Source organism: Ornithorhynchus anatinus, chromosome 8, assembly GCF_004115215.2.
Source record: "Ornithorhynchus anatinus isolate Pmale09 chromosome 8, mOrnAna1.pri.v4, whole genome shotgun sequence".
NCBI lineage: Eukaryota > Metazoa > Chordata > Mammalia > Monotremata > Ornithorhynchidae > Ornithorhynchus > Ornithorhynchus anatinus.
The window spans coordinates 40,542,544-40,564,808 of record NC_041735.1 but is presented as its reverse complement, the minus strand read 5'-3'; the positions used below and the strand labels follow the sequence as shown (position 1 = coordinate 40,564,808).

Here is a 22,265-nt window from a genome sequence, read left to right as displayed (position 1 = left end):
GCCTCAGAGGGACAATAATGAGGGACCTATTAAAAGTAATAATAATAATGGCATTTGTTAAGCGCTTACTATTTTCCAGGCGCTGTACTAATCCCTAGTTCGGTGCTTTACACAACAGTAAAAGCACTCAAGAAATACAACTGAATGAATGAATAAAAGGGGAGGAGAAAATATCCGTACCACGTTTATTACAAAATAATAATTGGACACTCCTCCCTTCCCTCCCCCTACACATTTGGGTCAGCCATCTTTATTGTATGCTCTCTACTAATGTTTTACTAGTTCCTTAGTTTCAAAAGTTTAAAAAAAAAAGTCAGAAGATTATCATTGGATTGCTGATCATCATTTTTTATTTAAATATAGTGATCTTTTAAAAGAGTAAACTATAAAACTTTACACTGCACATATTTTACATAAATGTAAACATGCATATGTCTACCCTAAAATAAAGCAAACTATGCAAATAAACTTTAGGCATACCATCTTTGAAATCATCATCTCAGAAAACAGACAACCCTAAATTACTCTTTACTCTTTAGAGTAAAGCCAAGACAATAACAACATGGGAAGGGAATGAGGAAAGATACAACCTATAGTATTTTCTTATCGGTCTATCCTGTTGGTCAAAACCTGGATTTCTGAAATTCCTCTTGCCCTGCCAAACAGAACATTTCATCTTCTCTAACTTAAAGATCTAATAGAATAATCCTTTCAAAATAAATTAAATATATGAAATATAAATTCTGCTAATTCCACCTCTTACTCAGCTAAGTATGGGATCTGGGCCCATCTTTTAAAGTTTCCTCAGAAAACAAAGGCATACATGTATAGAAATTAGGACATTAAACACATTGAAAAGCATTAACACAGATTTAGATGAAAATCATCAGTGGTATTAGACAGAAACGGTCACGCTAGGTTTGGAAGAGGAGGTTCAAGCAAGCAAAGCACACATGTTGAGGGGCAACCCTTAAACCTCAGCATCCTATGGCCATTTTGGAGGAGAGGACGAGGGAGCCACCTTCACCTACAGCCCACAGGTGTAGCCCTAATTCCTTCCGTCTCATGGAGGGCATCCAAGTCCACATTTTCTTTTATTATTGGAATGATGGCTAACCACAGGGATATAAAAGTTGCCCTGGGAACAACTTGATTTTTCTCTGTAGAAATGAGATGTTCAATAGAGAACCAGAGGCAGAGCCATAGCCTATATATACATTTGGTGTGTGTAAGTATTAGACCTGACTGAATTTTAACCTTGCTTCCTGAAAAGACATTTGATTCTGTCTTTTATGCATTTTGGAAAAAAAAACCCAACTGTGCAACAAAAGGGGTGCGTTTTTATGACTTCTTTATCAGCTGTATAAAAACCCAGCCTGAAAAGTAAGCCATAAACAGTAGTATAAAAGCATAAAGAAAAAAATAAAAACAAAAACTTGTTTTCTAAACTTATAGCCTATGAATTTTATGCAATGGTTTTTAAAATCCGAAAGACTGGATTGATTCTACACGGTCTACAATCTTGGCAAAAATTCAGATTGGTTCTAACATGCTTCGGTTGGTGGTGGTTGGGAGCTCACAGACTCCACCCAAAAACCTCCGAAGTGAGTTACTGACCTAATAGAGACCTGGCCTTAGAGAAGCTAAGAGAGAATGATCGACAAGCTGCGGGTTTTTCCTTTCCAATGTTTGAATCAGACTAGAATTCTGCTTGTGTGTTACGTAGACCTATCTAAAACTATAAAAGCATGGGAATATTCACAATATACACACAAGAAAAATCATCCTCAGTTTGCTTCTCAGTTTGAAAGGGTAGGGTTAATGTAGGGAGCCCAAATTCATATTCTTAATAGTTGAAAAGCAACGCTAAAACAGCTTCCTCCTTGGTAACAGGTTCCCGGCTAAGTCTCCTGGTCACTTCTGGGGATCGTGCGGCAAAAAGCCAATTCAGAATCCTAAGGCTCTAGTCATCACTGTCGCTGCCAGACTCACTCAACTGTAAGTCATTTCCTATAAAAAGAACAAAGGAAAATCCGAAGTTAAATGTTGATTTCTTTCAGATACTGGGCTAGATGTAATATTTCCACCTGGATGTTGTTGGGTTTTTTTTACCCTACCAAACTCTGTAGGACTTCATGTGAACACTCATCATGCCAATCAAACACTACCCAGATTTATGATACTTAAGCGCTTAGTACAGTGTTCTGCACACAGTAAGTGCTTAACTAACACGACTGAATGAACTACCTAGTTACTGGATCAAGACTGCATATTCAAATCAATGCTCACCTTAAGGTGAGATGAAAAAATTGAAAGGTGTTTGCTCTTCTAAGTGAAGTAATTTTTACTCCTTGTAACATAGGAAATTTGGGGAAGTGACCTAATTGTGAAATTACATGAATGTGGATTTTTTTTTTTTTGCCCGACTTCAGCAATAGAAGGCTGTGAAAGCCAAAGATCGATGAAATAGCCCTGATTCACGGATCCGTTATGGGAAGATAGACCAGTGTTACACTTAATTTGTGCGTGCAAGTGCTGAGTTAACTGGGTTAACACCAATTCACATAATAGGAGCAGAGTTAACTCAGTTATCCACTGTTTCTGTCAGAGTTTCCAATTCCTCCACAGATTAGACACACCAGGCAGACCACTTATCAGTGAGGAGAGGAAGGATAATGGCATTATAAGAACCGGAGAAAGATCCGACAAAACCCAAGCTGTTCTTCCTCTTTTCCATCTCCACTTCATTTTCTAATCGACAGCAGCAGACGCTCCCCAGAAGGTGCCAGTATGCCTTAGCTCATGCCTCAGTGGCCGGGCATTGCAAGCCCTGGTACTCGCCACCCTCCACTCCCCCAGGTTCCCCAGTGCCACCCGTTGCCACACTGGAGGGGACCTGACCAGGGTCGGCCTGAGGGAGGCTCCTTAGGGATTTAGGAAAGGGCCTCCGCTTTGGTGCCCTAAGGCTCTCTGGGGGGAGTGTCAGACAGGCCACACGCAGGGATTTTCTCACCTTGGGGACCCACTGGACTAGCCTGAAATGACACTGTAAACCTTTAGCACCTCGCAGCTAGAACCTGTAAACGATCCACAATGGGAACTGTAAGCCGGCTCTGCGCCCTCTGAAAACCTTGGCATCGTTCAGGCCCTGCCCTACCCCCGCTTCCAGTAAAACTCTTCTCCCACACACACTGAACCCCGAGAGAAGCTACATCCTCTGAGTCACGGCGGGAGGTGCCCTCCCGTACTTACTGAGGGTGTTCATTATCTGGTTACTTCCTTGTGGTCGGCTGGTTCCATTGGCAACAGAACTTCTGTTATTGCTCTGCGGGTGCGAAGGGTGTGACGGGGAGGCATGTGCCGCTTCCTCGCCCTCACTGCTGGAGCTTTCGTCTTCACTTCCCGAGGAGCTCTCTGAGTCAGAGGAACTGCTCCCACTGCTGCTGCTCATCTGTTCAATGATTTCCACTTCGGCTCTTAATTCTGGGGAAAAGGAAAAAACACCACCAATATTTTCTGGGTTGGCACTGCTCTGTACCCCGTAGCCTTTGGGCAGAGGATGCTGTAAGTTAGCATTCTGGCCTTTCAGATAAAGAACAAAACCTACAAAAGAGAAATTTACTCCTAACAGAGATGGATGCCAACTTCAAAAAAGAAAATCAAGGCTTGGGGTTAATCTGGCTTCCTGCTAGTACTGAAAAAGAATATATATATATAATTGCATGCTGTCCAAGTCAGTTTACTGTAGGTTTCTGGAGACCAGGGATTGTGGTCACTTCTATTTCAGCAGTTGTTCTTTATGCTCACCAGTGCCAGGAGACTCTGTCTCTGCCTGTCACAGAACTTTTCACTAAATTGTACTCAGCAAAATTTGAATATTCTTACATCTTTGGAACGTTTCCTCTCATGCGGTACAGGAACTATATGGTTTTCATTTTCAATACAGAAAACCAACTCTAATTTATAAGCCTGACCTAATGGATAGAGCACAGGCCCGAGAGTCAGAAGTCACGGGTTCTGCTTCTGGCTCCGCCACCTGTCTGCTGTGACCATGGGCAGATCACTTTACTTCTCTGGGCCTCAATTACCTCACCTGTAAAACGGGCATTAGGACGGTGAGCCCGATGTGGGAGAGGGACTGTATCCAACCTGATTTGCTTGTATCCCCCTGCCCCCAGCATTCAATATAGTGCCTGGAACATAGTAAGCGCTTAACAAAGACCATAATTATTATTATGATAAATCAGTATACAATTGCCTTCAAAATAATAATAATCACTGTGGTAAATGTTAAACGCTTACTATGCGCCATGCACTCTACTAAGCGCTAGGGTAGATAAAAGATAATCAAGTTCTCACGTGGGGCTCACACTTTGTAAGAGAGAGATCAGGTACTGAATTTCCATTTGTCAGAGTAGGGAACTGAAGCACAGAAATTAAGTGATGTGCCCAAAGTCACAGCAGGAATAATAACTGTGGTACTGAAGTACTTACTCTGTGCCAGGCACTGTACTTATAAGCACTGTGGTGGAAACAAGCAAAGTGGGTTGGACCCAGTCCGTATCCCATATAGGGTTCATAGTCTTAATCCCCATTTTATAGTTGAGGGCACTGAGGCACAGAGAAGTGACTTGCCCAGGGTTACGCAGCAGATAAGGAACTTGGAGAAACCAGGATTAGAATCCAAGTCCTCTGACTCCCAGGTCCAGACTCTTTCCATTAGACCACACCGCTTCCCCAAATAAACAAGAATGAAAGCAAATGGGTTGAAAAGCATGATCACAATCGCTACTCTGAAAGAAATACTGATTATGCCAACCTTCTGCATATCTAAATTAATCAAGCAATGAATCAACCTTCTAAATTAACTGAATTGATACAGGTTTGGTTATATCCCTGATCTGAATCAGGCATCGCTGAGGGGATTTGAAAAGAGCGAGATTTATTTGGTGCCTCTGAAATCTCTCATCTGTAATCATTCCAGGGGCTCTAGCAAAGAAGTGCACATTAAAAATACAAGTGCACACTAAGAATACGTGGATGAACTACTTTTTAAAAAATGCTCAATAGAAAAATCCACATTAAGCACAAAAGAAAATTGAGAATTCAGTAACTAAGAAGTATCAGGCTGCCAGGCATAATACCCATAAATAGAGATCTCATTCCTCAATGAGACCAAGAGTTAAATTATTTTGCCTTTAACCATTATAAACTGAGTATGTCTATAAAAATAGAAATTAGATACAAAAAAATACTCCATCTCGTGTCCCTGTGCCCTCTGGAAAGGGGAGGCAAAGTCAAAGAGGAGCAGGGGATGAAAGGGAAAAATCCATCAAGGGCAAGCAGAACTAGGAAGAAAAAGGTACAATGCTCACTTTCTGTTCTACAGAGCCAACCTAAACAATTGAAATTTGTGCTTTAATTTTAAGAGAACATTTTCAGTTCAAAGTAGAAAATAAAAATGATCAGCTCTGGCTAGGGAAGAATAAGTCTAAGACACTGTCCAAATTATTTAGTCCACAATTATTTCTATATGCATCTTCTGTGATCTAATTTTTATAAAGGGACTGAAATTTCATATCCACATGTACAATATGGCAATTCATTTTTGTTACTCAAGGGAATAACTAAATAGGATGTTCAGGGTACAACTCCAATATCTTCCAAAAATCTGCTTCAACCAAATTTTAATAGCTGCCAGGTTAGAAGATTGAACAAATATGGTGAAAAGTCACTGACACTTGCAAAGGAACTTGGGACTCTCGAGTTTTACAAACTGGAGCTTAGCCCTAATTTGTGCTCATGAATCATCTAAATTGTGCGGAACCACTTGATCTCATCTGCAGAAAGGCTGATTTCCAATCTTAAAAATGGCGATTGTATTAAGTATTTTCCCCTGTGTCACTTCAAAACCACTTCTGCAACTTTGAATTTACAGAGTGCTTCAGAACATTCCACTATATAGCTTGATGTCTGCCCTCCTGGTGGGTGTGAAATAGGCAGGCCCTAAAGCCCCAGCTCCCAGGCAAGAAGGCTGAACTTTAACCAAGAGATGAATGATCAGCTCTAGATCAAGAGTTGGAGAATCAGGCCTAAATCCAGGTCTTTAAATCCCTGGACAGAACTCCTTTCTCCAGACTGCACTGCCTCTCCCAGATAGCTTTGTAATGCCTCTCCATGCCATAAAAATAGAGCTCGAAATGTCAACCAGGACAAGGATAGAAACGAGGGTTGGAATCCAATGAGTAGGCAGAATTTCCTGAATCCTTTTCTTAACAATGTAGCGGGAAGTTCTATTCATTCCCCAGAGAATTGAAAAGAATCAGGTCGACATCTTAATAAATACAGGTTAAATGATAGACGCTTCACAAAGAATCACTATTGCTCACCTAACCTCTTAAATATGTGACCAGAACGGTGACGGAAAATGCTCTCCTTACCTCTCTTAATGTCATCCAGCTGGGGCTCAGGGGATGGGTTATCTTTCAAGGGGGAGGTTTTGGGCCCCGCCACTGGCTTCGTTGGGGCTCTGAACGGTGGAGGTGGTTGGGCTCCTCGGGCAGACTGCTGTTCAATCCGGGCCTGAATTTTACTGCTCCCTTCAGCTCTGAAAGAAAAGGTCAAAACATTCGGTTCGCTACTGAGTCACACACATCCAAGCAAAAGCACACCTTTACATGTTGAGGCTGACTGATACACTTTAAACCCAGAATTGCATTTACACCGAAATGCTACCTTCCATCAAGGAGGTTTTTGATCGAGTAGGTGAAACTGGAGTTTTCACTTTACTTCTGAGTAGGGAATTCAGTAAACAAGGCTCATGTTTGATCCCACTGACCCATGCGGCCTTTCCAAATATGCCTTGGGCATCACAGCTCTGTAATTAGAGCCTTATGTTACTGCATTATAGATCTGTTCTGTTGACAGCACAACCACTCCCCAGATTTTACTACAGGAAATCCGCAGGCTTACATCACAATTAGTTGTGAAAGCTGCATCTTAAGTCAAAATCCGAACCAGACCCAATTGTTTTAGACAGGAACGATGTTATAAATGAAGGGGATTGGTTCCTAAGCCAGGGTTGGAAGATCTATTTTTTCCAAAATTACTTAATTGTATAATCAATTTTCGACGGTAACACAGTTATATTAATGTATGTATTCTGAGTCAGGCTTCACAACTGAGTGAACAGATTTCTCCTCCTTTGCTGGTGACTTCTCCTGGCTACCAGGTAAATGCCCCCTCCCTCCTATTCATCTCTTCTGCTTTGTCTCTGCCCCACCCTGCCCCCTCCCACGACCCTCTTTAAAGTTTCTCCTCTATTTCTCCCCCAGCCAGCTATCCTGACCTTAAAAAATGTTTTTCTATTTATTCCTCCAAGGCTCCTGTGGGGCTCCTCCCCATTCTGGGGCCCCAGACCAAGTGCCAGAAAGAGGTTAGTTGTAAAGCTGAAACATTGCAAATTTTCAGAAAAAAGTCCTAAGTGTCAAAATGTCAAGTTGAGGACTTCCAGAATTTCATTTTTGTGATTACATTATTATTGTAACAACTGCAAAATAGGGATTCGATACCTGTTCTCTCTCCTACTTAGACTCAGTCCCATGTGGGACAGGGACTGTGTCCAATGTGATTAACCTCTATCTACCCCAGCGCTCAGAACCATGCTCAGCACATAGCGAGCGCTTAAACTCCTTGAGATGCTTTATAAGAGTGGCTACTAAGAAGAGCACCATGATTTCTGGGTGATCTTCAAGGCATCAAAAAAGTGGATTAGCAGGGCTACAATCATTTTTTCATTACAAATAAGGAAAAGAAGGTTCTGCTAGCTTTACCCTTTGAAACTCTCACAGGTTAAAACAAATAAAATCCAGTACATTAACTCTGGAACTGTCCTTTTTTGTTTGTAGAGAACTGTGACCTCGTGGAAAACAGCAAAAAAATTGTATTGGTTTTAATTTAGAACATCCAAGGTAAAAGAACCCCTTATTATCTGTTATCTAAAATAGTGCATTTATATGTGCATGCATCTGCCTTACCTCGTTTTTTTGACATGAATGCTGCTACTGAGCTTTTCCAGGACATACTCGCCAGTGTCATGATTAATAATTAGAACACAGTCCTTCTGATAGGGTCTCTTATTTCCTTTGAACACAGTCATCGGAGGCGTTGATCCCTGTGAAAAACAGAACTTTGTTACTCTGATCACACTGAGAAAATGCTATTTTTTTAAAAAATCCACCTACTGTAGTGATTCGCAAGAAATGTGATCTGTTTTTCTTTTAAATGGACACCAGGAAGATGATGAAATATAAGAGTGTATCTAAAGCTATTACGATCTAAAAGAATATGCTCAAGGTTTGATTTTACTGCTTTGATCATTTTCATTGTTGTTTTTATAATACACTAGTACTAAGAGAGGCCAGGCAATCAATGAAATATGCAAACAAAAAGTGTGGCCGGTATGTCGTTATAGCCCCAGATGACCAAGAGTACTCTTGAATCACCAAAATCCCAGTGGAAAATTCCCAGACGTCACGTAGCCAGGCATGTTCCAAAGCCGCTAATAAGGAGTAAAATGGATTTAATTGAGTTCTAGCTCCTCTGTTTCACCCCTTCTGGGGCAGCGCTAATGAGCACTGAAATGGCCCTAAAACTGGTACAGGAGAGAGGAAGAAGAGAAATAAATAACATGGAGAACTTCAGGCCTGGATTTTTTAAAATTAACCGTTTGGGAATGTGAAGCACCCAGATATTTGACTCTGAGATCTGTTTACTGATGAAAGCAGCCACAGGTCCACACTCCTAACCAGTTTCGTTAAGCATTTTAAATGGTTATGGTCCTTAATGCTTCTGAAATACATAACAGGGTAAACTTACTGGAATATGGGGCAGTGTAATTGTGACTTCATCTCCTTTGCCAACTTGAAGCTCCCCTTCACAATTAGTATCTATGGATGCTGGTTTAAAATCATCTGGAAGACAAAACAATTATTAACACTCCTGGGGCTGCTTCTGGATTGGGCCTGGACGCGCTCATCCTCACTGTCATCAAAACTTTTCATTTATTTTTCTTCCCAATGGGGGGCAAAAGCAGATATAAAGGGAGAATTGACAGAGGTTGATCTTCTTTTAAAATAATAAATTATGGATTTTCCAATTGTTTCATACGGATTAATTTCATTTTGCAGAGCGAGTACCGCACCGAAATCTGATGGAATCGTCGAGATACAAACGTCAAAAAATTGAAAAGTATTTTTAAGGTACCGTGAAAAGGGGGAGAGAGAGCCTAATTTCAGGGTGCAAGCGATCCTTAGCTTTCTCTGGGAAAAAAAAAATCCCAGGCAGACAGGCTTCTTCAGGAAGGAAAAAAAAATGAAGGTTCTCTCCCGAGTGTACCTGTCAGGTTTCTCACACTAAAAAGCGGGACTTGCTTATTCCTCGTTCAAACGGTCATTTCTACAGGCAAAATTTGAAAAGGGCAGTTCTAGCCAATGACAGTGATTTAAAAGGTGTTGATTTCTCAATTCCCAGGTGTCGGGAAAAAATGGCTCTAGAACGCCGCAGAAGCTGGATTTCGCCTGGGGAGTCTTGGACAACTGGAGCCCGCTGAGTCGGGCCGCTTCAAGTCTTCGGACAACCCTCAGGCCTCCTCGCAGCCCCCTCTCCCAGTTGGGGGGAGTTCAGGCTGTTGGGGGCTGGAGGAAAATGGCTGAGGCGCTGCCGGGTCTGGGTGGAAGGACACGATCGTCCCAAGCCGCTGGACCTCGGGACCTCAGCAGCAACACCACCGGTCAGTAGCCGGACGGCTCCGCGCTCATGGAAACCGGACAGGACCCAGACTTGGGCCTACAGCGGACTCACCTCTGCCCAGGCCTCAAACGGTAAAATGCTCTCTCCTTGAAAACCTGGTCTAGGCGGGAGGTTGCGTTTACGATGAAAACTATAGGCCATCTCTTCAGGGGGCGATTTTAACCTAAGTTCTCCTACGGGGTAACGAGTCTCGGCAAACTTTAATTATCGCTAAAGAGGTCGACTAGTAATTTCAACATCTGGGTGGAACTCTAGTTTGAAAACAGTCATTACAGTCATATGCATCAAAGCTATTTCCCAACTATCGTACTCTCCCAAGCGCTTAGTACACTGCTCTGAACCCAGTGAGCACTCAATAAATGTCACTGATTGACTGCAAATGGGTATTTAACAGATAAACTATCTAGTAGGCAAGATGGGGGACAGAGGTTTTCCCTTTTTAAGGACAAGAGGCCTGCACAGAAGAATTTTCAGAATGGTTAACTTTGTGCTCCAATAAGGAGAAGAGCTATTCAATGAAAAACTGGATCAACAACTACTAGGCAGATTCCGTCTGATCTGGTTCACTCATTAAGCAAGTTCTTAATCTTTCAGTCACTATTAGGTGCAAAACCACCCGCTTTAAATCAATGAACAGAACTTTATAACATCAGGGGAAAAAAAGTCACTTTACAGAATCGCTCCCCAACAAAGATGGCACAGGGAACGACTTTATTTTTATTTTTCCAGTTAACCCCTTCAACTCTACCTCGCCAAAACAGCAATCTAGAAAACCTTTAGCGAAGGATGGGTCTAGTTTATTTCCAAGTCTGCCTCCTGAAGAGGTGAGATCTGGCCAAAACAGGGGGCTGGCAGGAAAGGGGCCATCGCCCGTCCCAACGCACTCTTCTGTGCGCTGACTGCCGTCTTTTTGCTTTAGAGGCAAAAAACAAGTCCAAACGAGTCGGTGTTACCTCTGGAGCGATGAAGGCCTATGCCTTGGTGAATCGGGGCGAATGCCCCACTCAATTAATTTCTAATTGCAAAATCTTTACGACTGAGGCCACGGGCATATCCGCCCCTCCCCAAGCAGCGTCTGTAACGATGAAGAAAAAGGTCTTTAAAGAGACTATGGCTGCTTTGCAATCTTATATGAAGGGCCGGTGACATTTTTTTGATCAAGCCATTTTCCCACTCCTTCATTCAATCGATGAGCTGTGCGCGGAGCACTGTACTAAGCGCTTGGAAAGGAGAATACAGCAAATAAAGAGACGATCCCTGCCCCCAACGGGCTCACAGTGTAGTGGTGGAGAAGACGGACGTTCATTCAGTAGTATTTATTGAGCGCTTACTATGTGCAGAGCACTGTACTAAGCGCTTGGAATGGACAAATCGGTAACAGATACAGTCCCTGCCCTTTGACGGACATCAACACAAGTAAACGGGCATCGATATAAATAAATGGAATTACTGATCAATTGCTGGGGGGCGGGGGGAGAGAGAGCAAAGGGAGCGAGTCAGGGTGGTGAGGAAGGGAGGGGGGCTGAGGAAAAATAATAATAATGATGGTATTTCTTAAGCTCTTACTATGTGCCAAGCACTGTTCTAAGCGCTGGGGTAGGTACCAGATAATCAGGTTGTCCCACGGGGGGCTCACAGTCTTCATCCCCATTTTACAGATGAGGTCACTGAGGCCCAGAGAAGTTAATAGACTTGCCCAAGGTCACACAGCAGCTGCGTGGCTTAGTGGAAAAAGCCCGGCCCTGGGAGTCGGAGGTCGCGGGTTCTAATCCCGGCTCCGCCGCTTCTCTGCTGTGTGACTCTGGGTAAGTCACTCCACTTCTCTGGGCCTCAGTGACCCCATCTGTACAATGGGGATGCAGACTGTGGGGCAAACTGATCACCTGGTATCCTCCCCAGCGCTCCGAACAGTGCTTGGCACATAGTAGTCGCTTAAGAAATCACATATAGACACATCACTAATGGAGTAATAAATAATATGTACGAATAGACACGAGTGCTGCGGGGAGGGGAAGGGGGAAGAGCAGAGGGAGGGAGTAGGGACGATGGGGAGGAGAGGAGGGGGTTCAGGCTGGGTAGGCCTCCTGGAGGAGGTGAGCTCTCAGTGGGGCTTTGAAGAGGGGAAGAGAGTGAGTTTGGGGGAGATGAGGAGGGAGGGCATTGCAGGAGAGAGGGAGGACGTGGGCTCAGTCTTGGAAGCCCTCCTGGAGGAGGTGAGCTCTCAGCAGGGCTTTGAAGGGGGGGGAAGAGAGATTGGTAAATGGGAGGAAGGAGGGCATTGCAGGTCAGTGGTAGGACGTGGGCTGAATGTGGGCAGGCCTCCTGGAGGAGGTGAGCTCTCAGCGGGGCTTTGGAGGGGGAAAGAGAGTGAGTTTGGGGGCTGTGAGGAGGGGGGGGCATTGCAGGACAGTGGTAGTAATGTTGGTATTTGTTTAGCGCTTACTACGTGTGGAGCACTGTTCTAAGCAGTAGATACAGGGTCATCAGGTTGGCCCACGTGGGGCTCCCAGTCTTCATCCCCATTTTGCAGATGAGGTCACTGAGGCCCAGAGAAGGGAAGTGACTCGCCCACCGTCACCCAGCTGACAAGGGGCAGGGCCGGGGTTGGAACCCACGACCTCTGACTCCCCAGCCCGGGCTGTTGCCACTGAGCCACGCTGTAGGATGTGGACAGTGGGTGGGCAGGCCTCCTGGAGGAGGTGAGCTCTCAGCGGGGCTTGGAAGGGGGGGGAAGAGAGTCTGGGGGGCTGTGAGGAGGGAGGGCACTGCAGGACAGTGGTCGCAGTTGAACTGTCCATTCCGAGCGCTCAGCCCAGTGCTCTGCCCATAGTAAGCGCTCAGTAAATACTACTGAATGACTAGTAGGACGTGGGCTGAGTGTGGGCAGGCCTCCTGGAGGAGGTGAGCGCTCAGCAGGGCTTTAGAAAGGGGGAAAAGAGAGTTAGTTGGGGGGAGGTGAGGAGGGAGGGCACTGCAGGTCAGTAGTGGTGGTTGAACTGTCCATTCCGAGCGCTCAGTCCAGTGCTCTGCACATAGTAAGCGCTCAATAAATACTATTGAATGAATGACTAGTAGGACGTGGGCTGAGTGTGGGCAGGCCTCTTGGAGGAGGTGAGCTCTCAGCAGGGCTTTAGAAAGGGGGAAAAGAGAGTTAGTTGGGGGGAGGTGAGGAGGGAGGGCACTGCAGGTCAGTAGAGGTGGTTGACCTGTCCATTCCGAGCGCTCAGTCCAGTGCTCTGCCCATAGTAAGCGCTCAGTAAATACTATTGAATGAATAGTAATAAGAATAATAATAATGTTGGTATTTGTTAAGCGCTTACTATGGGCAGAGCACTGTTCTAAGCGCTGGGGGAGACACAGGGGAATCAGGTGGGGCTCCCAGTCTTCACCCCCATTTTCCAGATGAGGTCACTGAGGCCCAGAGGAGTGAAGTGACTGGCCCACAGTCCCACAGCGGACAAGTGGCGGAGTCGGGATTCGAACCCATGACCTCTGACTCCCAAGCCCGGGCTCTTTCCGCTGAGCCGCGCTGCTTCTGGGTAGGCTCGGCCCGGGAGGGCCTCCCGGAGGAGGTGGGCGCTCAGCAGGGCTGGGAAGGGGGGAAAGGGGGAGGTGAGGAGGGAGGGCAGGGCGCGGGGAGCCCGGGCGGGCGTCCCGGAGGCGGTGACTCACAGCGGATGGTGTGGAAGGAGGACTTGGGCCGCTTCTCGAAGCTCTCGCCCAGCTTCAGCCCGTGCTCCTCCCGGTCCAGGAGCGGGTTCGAGGTGCCGTTCATCCCCCTGCCTCCCCGCGGAGGGGGAGGAGACGGGGCGCGGGCGGGCGGGCGGACGGACGGACGGACGGACAAGAGGGGCGCAGGGACGCTGCCCGGAGCCGCCGCGCTCGCGCTCCCGCTCCCGCTCCTGCTCTTCCTCCCCCTCCCCCGCCCCCGCCCGCGCGACCTTCCGCCTCCGGCCCGCGGCGCCGCCCCCGCCCCGCCCGCGCCCCCAAACACACTGACGTGTTCGCCCCCGGCCTCCTCCAATCGGAGCCGGCCGAGGCCGAGGCCCCGCCCCCTGACTCCTCCAATGGGAAGCCGGCGAAGGCCGAAGCCCCGCCCCCTCGGCCCCGGGCCCCGCCCCCTCCGCCGATACAGTGCCGCCTTCACCCCCGGCCGAGGGCTTTCCCTCGCCTCCCGGCTTCGCCCAATCGGAGCCGGCCAAGGCCGAAGTCCCGCCCCCGGACTCGCCCAATGGGAAGCCGGCTAGGGCCGAAGCCCCGCCCCCTCCGCCGATACAGTGCCGTCTTCACCCCCGGCCGAGGGCTTTCCCTCGCCTCCCGGCTTCGCCCAATCGGAGCCGGCCAAGGCCGAAGTCCCGCCCCCTGACTCCTCCAATGGGAAGCCGGCGAAAGCCGAAGCCCCGCCCCCTCGGCCCCGCCCCCTCGGCCGGAACAGTGAGTCTTCACGCCCGGCCGAGGGCTTTCCCTCGCCTCCCGGCTTCGCCCAATCGGAAGCCGGCCAAGGCCGAGGCCCCGCCCCCGGACTCGCCCAATGGGAAGCCGGCGAGGATCGAAGCCCCGCCCCCTAGGCCCCGGGCCCCGCCCCCTCCGCCGGAACAGTGCCGTCTTCACCCCCGGCCGAGGGCTTGCCCTCGCCTCCCGGCTTCGACCAATAGGAAGCCGGAAAGGGCCGAGGCCCCGCCCCCTCCGCTGACACGGTGACGTCCTCACGCCCGGCCGAGGGCTTTCCCTCGCCTCCCGGCTTCGTCCAATAGGAAGCCGGCCAAGGTCGAGGCCCCGCCCCCAGCCTCGCCCAATGGGAAGTCGGCGAGGGCCGAGGCCCCGCCCCCTCCGCCGAAACAGTGACGTCTTCGCGCCTCCCGGCTTCGCCCAATAAGAAGCCGGAAAGGGCCGAGGCCCCGCCCCCTCCGCTGACACAGTGACGTCCGCACGCCCGGCCGAGGGCTTTCCCTCGCCTCCCGGCTTCGCCCAATGGGAAGCCGGCGAGGGCCGAGGCCCCGCCCCCTCCGCGGAAACCGTGACGTGCCGGCCGAGCTCCTTTCCTATTCGCCAGGCCTCGTCCAATGAGAAGCCGGAAGGGGCGGAGGCCCCGCCCCCGGGAGCCCCGAGACCCCGCCCCCTCTGCGGCTCCCGCTCTCGCGAGAGGTTACGGCGTGGCGGCGGGGTAAGCGGCGTCGCGCGCCTCGGGCCCCCCTCCCCCCCCCTTCCTCCTCAGGCCCACGGAGTCAGAAGTCGTGGGTTCTAATCCCGCTCCTGCCACTTCTCACCCCCGTCCCTTCACTTCTCGGGGCCTCAGTCACCTCGTCTGTCAAATCGGGATGAAGCCTGGGAGCCCCACGTGGGACAACCGCATCACCTCGTGTCCGCCCCAGCGCTTGGAGCAGGGTTTCGCACGTAGGAAGCGCCTCGCAAATGGCATCATTAGCATTCCCTGGTATCCACCCCAGCGCTTAGAACAGTGCTCGGCACGTAGTAAGCGCTTAAAGGGCTTCATTATTATTATTATATCCACCCCAGCGCCTAGAACAGTGCTTGGCACACAGTAAGCGCTTAACACATGCCATTATTATTATTTCCTTGTGTTCGCCTCAGCGCTTAGAACAGTGCACAGCACATAGTAAGTGCTTAAAGGGCATCATTATTATTATTATATCCACCCCAGCGCTTAGAACAGTGCTTGGCCCATAGTAAGCGCTTAACACATGCCATTATTACTATTATTATTACCTTGTATCCACCCCAGCGCTTAGAACAGTCCTTGGCCCATAGTAAGCGCTTAACACATGCCATTATTACTATTATTATTACCTTGTATCCACCCCAGCGCTTAGAACAGTCCTTGGCCCATAGTAAGCGCTTAACACATGCCATTATTACTATTATTATTACCTTGTATCCACCTTAGCGCTTAGAAAAGTGCTCAGCACATAGTAAGTGCTTAAATGGCATCATTATTATTATATCCACCCCAGCGTTTAGAACGGTGCTTGGCCCATAGTAAGCGCTTAACACATTCCATTATTACTATTATTATTACCTTGTATCCACCTCAGTGCTTAGAACAGTGCTTGGCACACAGTAAGTGCTTAAAGGGCGTCATTATTATTATTGTTTCCACCCCAGTGCTTAGAACAGTGCTTGGCCCATAGTAAGCGCTTAACGCATGCCATTATTACTATTATTATTACCTTGTATCCACCCCAGCACTTAGAACAGTGCTTGGCCCATAGTAAGCGCTTAACACATGCCATTATTACTATTATTATTACCTTGTATCCACCCCAGCGCTTAGAACAGGGCTTGGCACATAGCGCTTATTACATGCCATTATTACTATTCTTATTACCTTGTAACCACCCCAGCGCTTAGAACAGGGTTTCGCACATAGGAAGCGCCTAACAAATGCCATCATTGTTATTATTGTATCTACCCCAGCGCCTAGCACAGTGCTTGGCACATAGTAAGTGCTTAACACATGCCATTATTACCATTATTATTACCTTGTATCCACCCCAGCGCTTAGAACAATGCTTAGCACATAATAAGCGCTTAACACATGCCATTAGTACTATTATTACCATGTATCCACCCCAGCGCTTAGAACAGTGCTTCGCACATAGAAAGCGCTTAACAAATGCCAACAGCGTGGTTCAGTGGCAAGAGCCCGGGCCTGGGAGTCGGAGGTCATGGGTTCTAATCCCGTCTCCGCCGCTTGTCAGCTGTGTGACTTTGGGCAAGTCACTACACTTCTCTGGGCCTCAGTGACCTCATCTGAAAAATGGGGATGAAGACCGGGAGCCCCACGTGGGACAACCTGATCACCTTGTATCCACCCCAGTGCTTAGAACAGGGCTTCGCACCTAGTGAGCGCTTAAATGCCATCATTATTTATTATTATTGTATCTACCCCAGCACTTAGAACAGTGCCTGGCACATAGTAAGCGTTTAACAAATACTATTATTATTGTTATTATTAATAAAAGACGCAGGGTTGTGGGGTGGGGACGAGCCTAGCGAGACCTCTGGGCAAGACCCGAGGCTTGTTCTGTCTGAGTCGGGAAGCCATTATAATAATGGTATTTGTTAGCGCTTTCCATGTGCCAGACACTGTACTAAACGCTGGAATGGATCCAAGCAAATCGGGTTGGACGCGGTCCCTGCCCCATGTAGGGCTCACTGTCTCAATCGCCATTTTGCAGACGAGGCAACTGAGGCCCAGAGAATAATAATAATAATAATAATGTTGGTATTTGTTAAGCGCTGGGATAGATACAGGGTCATCAGGTTGTCCCACGTGAGGCTCACAGTTAGTCCCCATTTTACAGATGAGGTAACTGAGGCACAGAGAAGTGAAGTGACTTGCCCACAGTCACACAGCTGACAAATGGCAGAGCGGGGATTCGAACCCATGATCTCCGACTCCCAAGCCCGGGCTCTTTCCAGAGAAGTGAAGTGACCTGGCCAAAGTCACAAAGCAGACAACTGGCGGAGCCGGGATTAGAACCCATGACCCGTCCCCCAGCCATTAGGCCGAGCCCTGAAAATCGTGCTTCTGGGGCGGAGAGGGGCTTCCTGAAGAGGGAAGCACAGAGTGGCCTCGATGAGTCTGTTGGGCCCCAGATTTTGGAGGGGTTTGGTGCTCTACATGAGAACCCCGGAGCTGGTTCCAAAATCGAGCTAAGCAAGACTGTGAGCCCGTTGTTGGGATTGTCTCTATTTGTTGCCGAATTGTACTTTCCAAGCACTTAGTACAGTGCTCTGCACACAGTAAGCGCTCAATACATATGCTCGAATGAATGACAGGACGAACAGTGTCGTCGGCAGCCTCGTTACCCCTTCTGATGTTGCTGCGGTCACTGTGTCGTGGCGTGGTGGATAGTCCGAGGACCTGGGAGCCAGAAGGTCATGGGTTCTAATCCCAGCTCCGTCACTCGTCTGCCGGGTGACCTTGGGGAAGTCACTTCACTTCTCTGGACCTCGGGTACCTCATCTGTAGAATGGGGATTGAGACTGTTAACCCCCCTGTGGGACAGGGACTGTGTCCAACTCGATTTGCTTGTATCTACTCCAGCGCCTAGTACAGTGCCTGAAGCAGCTTGGCTCAGTGGAAAGAGCCCGGGCTTTGGAGTCAGAGGTCATGGGTTCGGATCCAGCCTCTGCCACTTGTCGGCTGTGTGACTGTGGGCAAGTCACTTCTCTGTGCCTCAGTTACCTCATCTGTAAAATGGGAATTAAGACTATGAGCCTCACGTGGGACAACCTGATTACCCTGTATCTACCCAAGTGCTTAGAACAGTGCTCTGCACGTAGTAAGCGCTTAACAGATACCAACATTATTATTATTAAATGCTTAACAAATACCATCATCATCTCTCTAATGCTTGGAAATGGGACAATAGAGACCCTGCTGCCCAAATCTTTCAATTCCAACAGGAATATGGATTCTTCTGAGACATCCTTGGGCAAAGGATCCAAAGAGGTGTCCAGTGGAATCACGTCAGCCACTAGAAAAGCTCCTTTGCCAAAAAGAGAGTCCTTCGCAAGGATTCTGAGCCCTGAAGAAACCGAGAAACTGGAAAGAGATCGAACCTTGGTGACGGAATTCAGGCAACTAAAACTGGAAGAGGAGGCCCAGAAGAATTGGGATCTCTTTTACAAAAGGAACAGCACTAATTTCTTCAAAGACAGACACTGGACCACCAGAGAGTTTGAGGAGCTGACATCATGTAGGGAGGTGAGACTTCCCCTTAGCTTTAAAACAGGTGAATTCTGCAGTACAGCTTGCTTCAGTTCTTTTATTTGCATTCGGAGTAGTTTTGTTCTGATCAGGTGGAGAGCATGACGTGGAATTCTCTGTGTAAGGTAGCCCAGCACTGTAGGTTTTTGGAAACTGAATAGATGCTATCTAATGATAAAAGCTCCCCGCCTTGAATCGTAAAATTATTAATACGCTATCTCAAATCACCTGAAGTTGGATCAGCCTGAGGGCTTCCTGTATGCAGAACTCTGTCCTAAGAGCAGGGGAAAGTACAATATGATAACACGACTTCTGTTCAAAAAGAGCTTACAGTCTACAGGGAGAAACAGAAATTAAATTACAGATCTCTTCTCTCACGCCTCCTCCGTTTTCTTCTTTTTCCTCTCCTTTTCTCTCTTCCCTTCTTTACCTTTATCATTGCTTTGTAATTTTACTTCCACAGTGAATTAAGCTAACATTGATGTGTGTTTAATTTGTATGATTCTCTTTGCTCCCCATCTGCTCAAAGGTTCTGTTTTGTGGAATTCGTCTGCGTCAAAGGGTGGCTGACCCCTGTTCTCACACAATGAGGTGTTAGTAGATTCCAAGCAAATTTAATATTTTATAGCATAAATGAAACCGTGCATTCTGGCACACTGGAATATACAACTGTCATTCTTTTTAAAAAATTCCAACAATAAGACTTCCATATTTTATATCAGGCTAAAGCTTTCAAATTTGGTGTCTATTCTTGATGTCTGTTCATGTAGCAACGATGTCCTCTGCCACGCCGCTTTTTCTCCCCACAGTTTGAAGATCAGAAGTTGACTATTCTTGAAGCCGGCTGTGGGGTCGGAAACTGTTTATTCCCACTTTTAGAAGAAGATCTGAATATCTTTGCTTATGCCTGCGATTTTTCCCCAAGAGCAGTTGACTATGTTAAGGTTGGTGTGATATCTCTCTCCTCTGAGATGACTGAAAATCAGCCGTTTTGAAATTCTGCACATTATATTTAAACATTTTAATTGTTTAATCATTTTATAATTTTAAAAGACATTTAAAAACCTATGTAAAACTAGACTTAAAAATAAATTGAAGTTCAGAAATCGGATCTTTGTGAAATGTACTCACGCCCGGCCGTGGACTTGGTTAGAGGTCCAACCTGGTGGCGCTTTAAAGTTTTAAGCATTTTGCAGCCCCAAATTGTTCCAAGCTTATTACACACCAAACACTGTACTAAGCGCTGGCATAAAGCGCTTAGAGGTAATCGTAGAGGTAATCATTAATAATAATAATAGCATTTGTTAAGCTCTTACTATGTGCCAAGCACTGTTCTAAGCACTCGGCGGGGATATAAGGTGATCAGGTTGTCCCACGTGGGGCTCACAGGCTTAATCCCCATTTTACAGATGAAGTAACTGAGGCACAGAGAAGTTCAGTGACTTGCCCAGAGTCACCCAGCTGGTAAGTGGCAGAGCTGGGATTAGAACCCCTGAGCTCTGACTCCCAAGCCCGGGCTCTTGCCACTGAGCCACACTGCTTCTCTGATTGGAAATACTCCCTGCCCCACTTACATGGGGCCCACAGAAGTGAAGGATTCAATCCCCATTTTACTGATGAGGAATCTGAGATCCGGAGAAGTTAGGCGACTTGCCCTGCAGGCAAGGGACTGGATTAGAACCCGGGTCCTCTGACTTCCAGGGCCGTGCTTTATCTACTAGGTCTCCTTCCCGTATAGTCTTCTTTTGTTTTTATTTTGTCACTTTCCATCTTACCGTTTATTCGAGGTAAAACGTTTTCCCCCCCGTCTCGTAGCACAATTCTTTGTACGACCCTGAAAGGTGTAAGGTGTTCCAGTGCGATTTGACTAAAGATGACCTTCTGGAGCACATGCCTGCAGACTCATTAGATGGCGTCACCCTGATATTTGTGCTTTCGGCTATTCATCCTGACAAGATGCACCTTGCTTTACAAAATATATACAAGGTAAGATAGCAATTTAGAGTTATGCCTGAGCATAGGGCTGGATGATTCTAATCCATAATAATAATAATATTTGTTAAGCACTGTACTAAACATCGGGGCTGATACGATAGAAGCAGGTCGGACACAACCCCAGTCCCAAATCGGACATGCAGTCTAAAAGAGAGAGAGCAGGTATTTAAACCCTATTTTATAGATGAGGTAACCGAGGCACAGAAAATTGGAATGACTGGCCCGAAGTCACACGGCAGGCAAGTGGCGGAGGCAGGATTAGAATCCAGGTCCTCTGACCCCCACAGCTGGGCTCGCTTCACTAATTCCTGGTGAACTCTTAGGCTCCCCCTTTGAATGATTTTTTTTTAATACTAGGTGCTGTAGCAAGAGATAAATGAAAAAAACACTGGATGATGTGGTTCCCTTTTAAAGTGGCTAAATTAGAGGTTAGTGTATTAAAAAAGGTCATAGCTTAAGTTGTAAGGATTTTAGCAGACCTCACATTTGATTCTACAAATGGAGATTATCGTTCGGAGCGTTTTTGAAATGTTTGTAGCAGGGCTCCAGATTTTCCTCTCTTGGTGTTTGTCGCTGGTGGAAATTCATTAACTTCAGAAATGCTCCCCATTTTACAGATGAGGTAAATCAGAAATTAAGTGACTTGCCCTGCAGACAAGTGGCTGGGTTAGAACCCGGGTCCTTCTGACTCCCAGCCCCGTGCTCTTATTAAGGGAAGACCCTTCCCTTACCTCTGACCCTATCGACGTTCACCCTACGTCAGGGGCTGCCTGCTCCCTGAAGCCCATTCCGGGACTTGCCGCCCAGCCCGAGGGTCCCCGCGTGCCCTGAACCCTCCTCCCCACGCTCACCCTGGGACCCTCTCAGGTCCCAACCTTCTTTCCCGCTGACATTCGGCCGAGGGTCACGTGCAACTAGCTTAGTGGTGTCCTTGCATTTTGCCGCGTTCCCTGATTAACGTGCCGCCTTCGTTTGTCTTTGACAGGTGTTGAAACCAGGCAAATGCGTCTTGTTTAGAGACTATGGTCTGTATGATCATGCTATGCTCAGGTTTAAAGCTGGCAACAAGCTGGGAGAAAACTTTTATGTAAGACAAGATGGCACAAGATCCTACTTCTTTACCGATGGTAAGGTGATGAATGAAACTTTGATTTTAAAACTTCTGCTGCTTTCCTCGGATTATATAAGCAAAGCTGTCAGTGGATTTTGTCCAATTAGCACCTAGAAGTTGCTGTACGTGAGACTTCTGTGCAGGCTGTTTGCACCTTTTATTTAGAACAGGATTTGTAAACTAGTACAGTTCCACACACCCACTGGGAACTCAGGAGGTGTTGATAAACAGATTAACTGGATCAATAGAGTCACCAGTTGTACTGAAAATTTCTCTGTCATGATCATGAAATGACCCATGTGGTTCGATCAGTCAGTCAGACAGTAGTATTTATTGAGCATTTGCTCTGTGCAGAGCGCTGTGCTAAGTGCTTGGGAGAGTACAATAGAATTGTGTTGAGTGCTAATAATTCTGGTATTTGTTAAGTATTTACTAAATACAGTTGAATGAAGGAACGAATTCGAGCCGTGCTCTGCACATGTTAAGTGCTCAATAAATAATGAGTACATCAATGGTTTTTATTGAGCACACGCTATGTACAGAGCACTGTACTAAGCACTTGGGAGAGCACAATTCAGCAGAGTTGGCAGACACATTCCCGGATTGATTGAT

At 47.1% G+C, this 22,265-nt stretch overlaps 2 protein-coding genes and 1 long non-coding RNA gene across 5 annotated transcripts in view; 2 read left to right on the top strand and 1 right to left on the bottom strand.

Annotated features, from left to right (window-relative positions):
* Positions 1-327: 327 nt before the first annotated feature.
* Positions 328-13,725, bottom strand: EAF1 (ELL associated factor 1). The gene is made up of 6 exons (XM_029071331.1): positions 13,483-13,725; positions 8,878-8,972; positions 8,037-8,173; positions 6,441-6,607; positions 3,253-3,483; positions 328-2,010 (listed from the first exon to the last, which is right to left on the bottom strand). The coding sequence occupies exons 1-6, from the start codon at positions 13,583-13,585 to the stop codon at positions 1,964-1,966; spliced, it is 780 nt and encodes a 259-aa protein (XP_028927164.1). The 5' UTR covers positions 13,586-13,725; the 3' UTR covers positions 328-1,963.
* LOC120638554 lies at positions 6,603-9,909 on the top strand. 2 transcript variants are annotated; one of them, XR_005660260.1, is made up of 5 exons: positions 6,603-7,231; positions 7,382-7,435; positions 7,908-7,970; positions 9,189-9,260; positions 9,532-9,909. It is a non-coding gene; the product is annotated as an uncharacterized LOC120638554 (long non-coding RNA). The 2 variants fall into 2 exon arrangements; XR_005660261.1 differs by lacking the exon at positions 7,382-7,435.
* A 1,168-nt stretch (positions 13,726-14,893) lies between the features above and the next one.
* Positions 14,894-22,265, top strand: part of METTL6 (methyltransferase like 6) — a 32,337-nt gene continuing 24,965 nt past the window's right edge. For both annotated transcript variants that reach the window (XM_029071330.1, XM_039912848.1), the window contains exons 1-5: positions 14,894-14,974; positions 18,244-18,544; positions 19,357-19,491; positions 20,363-20,533; positions 21,528-21,669. In XM_029071330.1, coding sequence (XP_028927163.1) covers positions 18,248-18,544; positions 19,357-19,491; positions 20,363-20,533; positions 21,528-21,669 — 745 coding nt within the window. In that variant the 5' untranslated portion in view covers positions 14,894-14,974; positions 18,244-18,247. The remainder of the gene's footprint in view (positions 14,975-18,243; positions 18,545-19,356; positions 19,492-20,362; positions 20,534-21,527; positions 21,670-22,265) is intronic.